Source organism: Egretta garzetta, unplaced genomic scaffold (assembly GCF_000687185.1).
Source record: "Egretta garzetta isolate BGI_Z169 unplaced genomic scaffold, ASM68718v1 scaffold284, whole genome shotgun sequence".
NCBI lineage: Eukaryota > Metazoa > Chordata > Aves > Pelecaniformes > Ardeidae > Egretta > Egretta garzetta.
Genome location: NW_009259498.1, coordinates 684,780 through 692,658, shown reverse-complemented (window position 1 = coordinate 692,658; position 7,879 = coordinate 684,780). Strand labels below are relative to the sequence as shown.

Sequence of the window (7,879 nt, the reverse complement as noted above, 5' to 3'; positions counted from 1 at the left end):
TGGAACAGCTCGGGGGGGGGTGTCCCTTGGTGTCCAAGCTCTTGCAACGTGTGCCCAGGCAGGGATGCAGACCTCTGTAGAGGAGTCAGATGTAGAGGTTGCTGTATGAGCTGTGGGAACTTTGCTCTTCCCGGTCATTTTTCACCAGTCCCTTAAAAAGAGGCTCCCAGACTCCCCCTTCATTAGGGCTGCACATCAGTAATTGAAAATTCCTCTTATAAAGGTCATTTCTTGAGGCTAGCGCTCAATAACGTCGATGAAAATCAGCGCTACTTGGTGTTGGCTATCCAGGGACTTTGGGGGTTCAGGGTCATCAAGCCGGTGCTACGGTCGTACAAATGCTTTAAAATTACATTTCAGGCCAGCTGATCTCTCTGCGTCTCTGTGCACGCTGGCCCCTGCGCGCACGGAACAAATTCACTTCAGTTGTCACCATTTGGGGAGGTGAAAATGGAAAACAAGGCGCCATGACCGGGGTCGGTGGTGTCGGATTAAGGGATGAACGTCTCCATCCTTTCTGGCCCATGAGGCGCAAAGCTCGAGCCTGGGCCTGAGTGCTTCACAGGTTCCTAAAGCCTTTGAGAAGATCTAAAACAGGAAAGGGAAAAAAGGAATTGTTGAGACACTGGAAAGGGAATTTTTTTTTCTAAAATGCCAGCCACCCTTTTATCCGTAGCACAAAACACATTGCATTTTTAGGGCTGGGGAAAAAAAAATAAAAGAATACATCTCCTTTTCTGCAGGTGCGGAACATCTGCAGCTTCTAAAAGGGCAAAGTGGTGTTTTAGGCACAGAGGTCCTCGGCACGCCTGCGAGAAGGGCCAGCGCTCCGGCACGAGCCTGATTCATCTGCCTGTCCTCATTTAGCAGGAGCAATCACGGGTATTTAGCTGAAGGCTTCTAGGGACACGTTGTGGTCTCACGAAAGGCACCCTGGAGATGTGCGTAGGCTCCAGACTTGGCCCTTTCAATCCCCCCCCCTCCATCTCATCTCACCAAAAAAGCCCGAGTAGGGTAGCGCAGCCGAAAAAAAACCCCCACCCCAGCCAGCCCTGTCAATCCCCCCCCCTCCATCTCATCTCACCAAAAAAGCCCGACGGCAGGGTAGCAGCCGAAAAAAAAACCCCACCCCAGCCAGCCCTGACATTCTCTTCCCTTGTCACACGCTGTCGGATAAAAATCTCCGTGGCCTCAGCTGTTTGCTGAGGGTACTGCCGCTCACTGCAAACAAACCGGGGGAAACAGTCGCAGCAAAGGGAGCTGGCGAGGCATCCGCTGGGTCAGGGATCTCGGAGAGACCCCCTTGTCGCCGCCGGGTACCCGCTGGGGAGGCGGGGAAGGATTCCAGCAGCCGCAGCATCTTCCTCGCTCGCTTTCTGCGCGAGGGGCGTTATTTTCCATCAAGATATTCCGGGCAGGTTTTGCTGTCGCTGGGGAAAGCGAGGAGGAGGCAGCCAATCTGCAGGCAGCCCAGGGCTCCGCCGGAGCGTGCCGTGCAGCCGGAGCCGCGGCCGCGGCAGGGAACCCGGGCAGGGGGCTCAGCCCAGGCTTCCATGGAGCAAAGTGGGAGGGGGGGGGACGGGACAGAGGGCAGCAACTTGCCCCAGAAATGGCACTTCCCTTCCATTTTCCCTTTTCTGGAGGCTGGGGGGGATTATTCTTGAAGGGATTGACCTCGGAGCAGAGTATTTGCTTCAGAAAAGGTAGGCACTTTTAGCCCTAAAGGGCGTAAAATGAGGTTAAAATAACAGCTGGCTGTTTGCTGTTATTAATGGGCACCCACTGTTGGAACGGTGAAGCCTCACCTGCATCTCGGACCAGGCTCAGTGCCGAGCACGGAGATGCTCCCATCTGTCTGCTTTTGGGCCAGTCTGCTGGGAAAGGGCCCTGGGGGCTTTTCCGTGGTTATCCTCCTTGGGACTAAACCCTGGGGCTTAACCCTGTGGTCCTCCCTGTCTTCCCACTCCAGGTTTTTCCATTATTTTCCTTGCGCCATGGGGAGCCTTCCCCAGGTCTCCTAGCAGAGCCATGTCTGGGTTTTCCTTATGTCTCTCGTCTCAGCCAAACAGGTTCAAACCCCAATCCCAAACGGCCGTGGCCGGTACACGTGGCCGTACGAGCATAGGCTGTAATTCCGTGGGAATAATGTAATCCCGTGGGTGTCCTGCAGCCACCCAGTTGCCGTCGCACCTTTAGAGACGGGCCGGGGCTGAGCACGGCTGCTGGGGCTGCAGCCTGCATGGGAGGAGCCGTCGCTCTTGGGGGTTGTTTCTTTTTAATAATCGGAAACCGTCCTCCCTCTCATCTCTTCCATGTACAGACATCGCAGGCATTACTTGTAACAACACGAGGTAAATAATGTTCAGAGAGAAATGCGATGCTTAGCTTGACGGCGTCCTTTAAAAGCCCTTTTAATCTCTTTGATGTACCTGAAGAGATCACCTCGCTGACTTAGCTCCTGCCATCCTGGATTCATTTTAGAGTTTTGAGCCCAACTCCGCAGCTCCTGCTAGCTTTGAAGAAGCTGGGGTCAAACACCAGCTTTTGACCACACGAGAACCAAAAATCTTAAAAACCAGGCGTACAGCTCCAAACACGCAGCTCGCTCCCGGCTACGTGGGCACCTGTAATGTGGGGACTGAACCAGAGGCGACAAAATAGTTCATTAAGAGACACCATCTGGGGATAAATCCCCATGTTCCGTGTAGCCACTTACATTTTTTTTCTGCAGAAGCAGGTTTTTCCATCCCGCCCCACCCAGAGGCACGCAGGTATCGAGTACCCGTTCCTTGCACGTTCAGCATCTCCCGGGCTCCCTTCCTCAAGCCCCAGGAGATGCCGTAGTACGCCGGAGAGAGCAAAGCGAATCCCTTCTGTTTCTTTTGCTAAACGCTCCTTAGCCTGTTCCTGGCAATTATGTGACAACTCAGCACAGAACGTCACGGAACCGCTAAGTTTTCGGCACTTTCCCCAGCGCTGAGGCTGGAAAACAACGCATTTATATTTTTTGCTGATCCAAGTCCTTAGTAATTACACTTAACAGATCCCAGAGGGATCCCTAGGTAACCTGCACTGTGGTTTCCATAGCAGAGAGACAGAGCTTGTACCCTGCGATAACAGGTAATAATGGATTGATAATGCTTAATTAATTATGCTACAATTGTATTTGTAAACCAGCTGTCCCCTGTATTCCCAGTAAGGCTCCTGAGTTGCTACACAACAGTTAAGGGGTAAAACCAAACAAGATGGAGGGGCAGAACCGGTGCAGCCGCCATCAGAGCGGCCGCGTGCCCAAACCTGCCGGCTGGAGGAAGCCTTTGCTCATTCCTTCTGCAGCCACCATTACTGTCGTGCATCACCCCTGTGCCATAACCAGGGTTTAGTCACGTTTTTAGTGTTTCCATGGGTTTGGGTCTATGTTCCAGCTCTCTAAACTTTGGAGGAAATCTTCAAAAGTCCTTGGGGACTACCCCTGGCTGTATAGAATCAGCCTTTCGCCTAGGTAATGCCCATCCTTGGCAGGTGTTTTCCTCCTCATATGAAGGAGCCCAGGGAGCTTATTATCAAAAAAATAAAAAAATCCCAGCCCCCGAGCTGCCTCGTTTTGCTGATGAAATTTGCCATCACCCAGCGTGCTGGCTGATGCTCAGGCGCACCAGGGCTTCATTTAATTTTTCCTTTCCTGGAGCCAGGCTGGTAACCATTCTGGGTGGAATTTGTCTCACGTCACTTAGTCTAGAGACAGCCTAGATGGTTAGCGCAGACTAGATGTCTAACGTGTAGACAGCTAAAATTGGGATGGAGAACTCTGCCAACCGGCGTCTGCTTCCCAGTACAGCGGGCTCTGGACTGGCGGGCACTGGAGGCAGCACGGTGTTTCGCAGCGGAGCCCCGTCTCCTGAATGACAGGCAAGGTAGTTTAAACAAAGCTCTGCAGTTCCCGATGGCCTGCTTTAGCACTACTATTTTGGGGCTAAAGAGAGTGTTGTAAACCCCAGGCGCGGAAAATCAGCTCTGCTGCTGGCTTTCTAGCACCCCAGAGCCTGCGATACCGCTGGCCTCGGGGATTTCTTCAGGCTTGTCTACATCTCCAGAAGGCCAAAGATGAGATAAAGCACCACCGAACTACTAAAGCAGCACGCAAAGTCGCAAATCGAGGGCTCTTGCTCTTTTTTTCCTGCGTGCGGGTAGCTGGCGCGAGGAGTTGTAAAAGCTGCTACTTCGAAAAGGCTGGCTGGAGCTGCAGCGAAGGGGAGCGCGCTGACCTCTCGCCAGGCTGGGCTCAGCACAACGCCTCTGCCAAAGCACAAATCCAGAAGTGATTCATCTTCTGCCTGGGCGCTGAGCAGGAATCATTTCTTCGGAACGGATGACACAATATCCCAGGACATCCTTGCCATCAAAGGGGAGAAGGGCAAGCGTTTCCTCTGAGCAGAGGTTAAGGCACAAAGCCCTTACAAGTTAGAAATAAGCCAGACATAAGCGTTTAGAAGTGCAGCAGGGTTCGTAATTGGAGCTAAAACAGAAGCTTCAGAGTCACAAAGCTGCTTACCCACCAGCTGCCGCGGGCAGGACTCCGGCCCCTGCTAAGAGACGCCGGTGTCTCACCAGGGGGGAGCAGCCCTACCTGCAAGCGCTGCGTGGGGAGCCCTTGTTGGAGTTAGCACGGGGAAGCGGGTGTTAAAAAGAGGGAACTGTAAAAAGGAAGCAGGATTTGGCGGCTGCCAGACGGGATTTGAGCGGCTCAGTTTGCAGGGACCCCTCCCCTCCCAGGACATCCTATTTCTGGGATGCTTTTGCTGGCAAACGTGGAAGACTCTGCATACGCGGTGGCAAAGCAAGCATTTTCTCCTGCCTCTGCATTGAACAGAGGATGCAAGATGCAAATAGGTGCAGACTGAACCAGGGAGCTGAGCAAAACATTCGTGCATGGGAATCCAGTTGCTGCTGGTGCAAGTGGGTAGGTGCACGTTAGCTCCCCCTTTTTTCTGGATGAGGGCACAACTTGGATGTACAAATGAAGGGCGTCCTCCCTCCCTGGGCACCATCCCATCAGCATCCTCTGGACGTGGGTACCAAAGGGCTGTGGTTTCGCTCAGTCCAACAGGTCCATCCCAAAATGTCGGTGTGAGGGTCAAGCTCAAACATCAGGGAATTAAAGAGGCAGCCGGTCCTGCTCTTGTCAGGGAGGAGAAAGCAGCCTCCAGATTATCCCAGGCTGGTGTCAGCTGGTGGACAGCTTGGCCTCCTTCGTGGTATTGAAACGCCCTAGCAGGCTGAGCGGAGCAGGGGCAGAAATGGTCGCCGCTGCTTTGGCAGGGGAAATGGAACGGCGAGCGGAGCAAGGCTAACGCACGTACGAGCGAGAGCAGTCAAGTCCTCTCCTGGCTGCGAGGTGGAGGCAACCGCCTGGGTTTTGTGTCTCTGTGGTGCCCTGCCAACAGCAACAATGACAGTGATAATCGCTTGCAATCTGTTATTATATTAACACGAGCTCAAAAATCGTAAAACCCAATAATCTTTTGAAATGAAGCTAAACACCACCCCCCCCACCCCCACCCCAAATGTAAATAACGCACCGCATCGCAGCGCTTGGCAGCGGCAGGGCCAGCTTGCTGTTGCTAAGCTACAAATATGCCTTTCCAGCAAGCTCCAGCATCCTCGCTCCCACCCACTCCCAAATGCGAACTGAATCAGCCTGCTCAGAAGAGAAACCATCTCTGGCCAGCCAGCAGCGCCTTTTTTTTTTTTTTTATTATTTTATTTTTAATTTTTATTTTTTCCCCCCTTTTCTTTCCCCAGCAGCTCTGCAGAGCAGTACAATTCCTTGCTTAGAAAGGGCACCCGCCCCAGCCCCATGCCAACCCACCAGCCCCAGGAGCTTCGTTACGAGGACAGAAGCATAGAGAAAAGCACTTATACCATTTCCAGGCGCTTAAAGCTGGCACAAGCTCCATTGCAGCAAGAATAGACAAGGATACCAGCTACTCCGAGAAATAGCTACCACCTACCTGCACACACGCTTGCTCACCCTGATGCCAGCCACGTTAACACTTCAGGACAGCAAATGGCAGGGACGAGGTGGCAGGGTGGATGTTTTTTCTGACCGGTGTGCTGCAGAAAGCTGCGTTGGAGGCTTGTCTGCAGTCCTGCCCCTCCCCATCGCTCCTGGGATGCTAATAGTGTCCAACAGCCACGGCCTCATCAGGTCCAACACAAGTTCTCTGGGCTGCCTTTAGGCTCAGTGGAAAATATGATCCCATATAATCTTTGGGGGGGTTTGGTTGTTTTTCCCCTTTTCATTGGCCACCGCTCGGGTAAGCGACCAATTTGAGTTGTTCATTTAAGGCCAGATTTCCTAGGAGCATGACACGGGGGAGTCCAGGAGCAACTCCTGTCTTAATCGATGGGTGCGGTGGGTGTGCGTCCGGGTCTTTGCTTGGCAGACGCTGGGGCTCACGGTGCCATCCGTGCTAATGCATGACGGCAAACAGAGGCTGCCCCGAGGCTTGCAGGTGTCTACTGAGGCAAAGGGATGGAAAGAAAGTGTTGAAGTGACTCAGAAAAGCCAAAGTCCAGCAGCTCGGCTCTCACCCAGGCATAAGAGGGACGGCACTACCAGGGACGCCGCGGGCCCCGAGAGTGCCTTGGGCTATGGGTCAGCGTGGGGAGGGAGCGTGGGGCTCCCAGCAGAGCCTGGTTCACTTCTCTTGGTGAAGGAGGGGAAGGATTTTGTCTGCCTTCGCAGAATCAGAGGGCTGCCTTAGGAGGACTTCGTGCTTCGGTAGAAGACCTAGGGGTGACCTGGTTATTGTCACGGTGACGGCGGCAATAGTTTAGTCCCTGCTGTTTGCTCGCCTTTAAGGGGGAGATCTTGGTTCACGCCTTCCTCACTAAGGCAGCCAGCCTACAAAAATGCCATGAGGGTTACCAGGCACTTGCTGGAGGGTGTAAATTGGCCGATTGGGGGCTGCTCATCTGCAGACCCCACAGCCCTGCAGCAGCCCGGACCCAGCGCAGCGCCCGACCCCGGCTACCAGGAAAGCTTGGGCAGACTTCCAACGCGCCTCCTAATTCCTCTCTTTCTCTTTCTCTTCCAGGGCTCAGCTCCCATCCTGGTAGTCATGGTGATCTTACTAAATATTGGAGTCGCCATTTTGTTTATTAACTTTTTCATCTAATTCAAGACTGTCTTGTTTGCAAAAATAACAGTTACATGTATGAATGGGGGAAAAAAACAAAAACAAAAACCAAACAACAACAACAAAAAGGGAAAAATCATAACTCGAACTGTCCTATGACGATTTCCAAGTCTTTTCACAGAAGAACAACAAACGATCGAGTCTCACTCACAGTTTGCCTTTTTTCCTGGGTAATGTTTTTTGGATTTTAGCCAAAATTCTTTGCTTGTATAACACTATGCTGTGTGGCATGGCAAAATGCTATCAACACTCTGCCCCCCCAACACTGGAAAGGATGAGAAGGAATCCCAACAAAATAAAACCTCATCTCCCTTCCCCTCATCCCCCCCAAAAAATATATTCGTAACAACAGTAACGAACCCCAAAATGGAGACCAGATGAGGGGAGCGCAGGGAGATTTTGTTTGAAGTATGTACGGGTCCTGGGATGCTCCAGGTAGAGTTTCCCAGGGAAATCCACAACAGCTTTAATGATAAAGTAAATAGGAGAGAAAAGCAAACTTGGGCTTTTCTTCCTTCTCCCTTCACAACTGGAGAAACGTTGCTGTAAGAAGGAGGAGAGGAGGAGCGCGGGGAAGGCACGAACCCTGCCCAGACGTGAAAGATGGGAGAAGGGCAACGGGCCCCATTTTGTTATTTGTTTTTAAAACAAAGCAGCAATCGGTGTTTTGCTAAATT

The 7,879-nt window shown here is 52.4% G+C and overlaps 1 protein-coding gene across 1 annotated transcript in view; it reads left to right on the top strand.

The window, feature by feature from the left end:
* LOC104125033 (junctophilin-3-like) overlaps positions 1-7,701 on the top strand; it is a 19,717-nt gene extending 12,016 nt beyond the window's left edge. Inside the window, exon 4 of the mRNA XM_009637430.2 lies at positions 7,101-7,701. Within this exon, the coding sequence (XP_009635725.1) occupies positions 7,101-7,181 (81 nt within the window). The 3' untranslated portion in view covers positions 7,182-7,701. The remainder of the gene's footprint in view (positions 1-7,100) is intronic.
* The last annotated feature ends 178 nt before the right edge of the window (positions 7,702-7,879 follow it).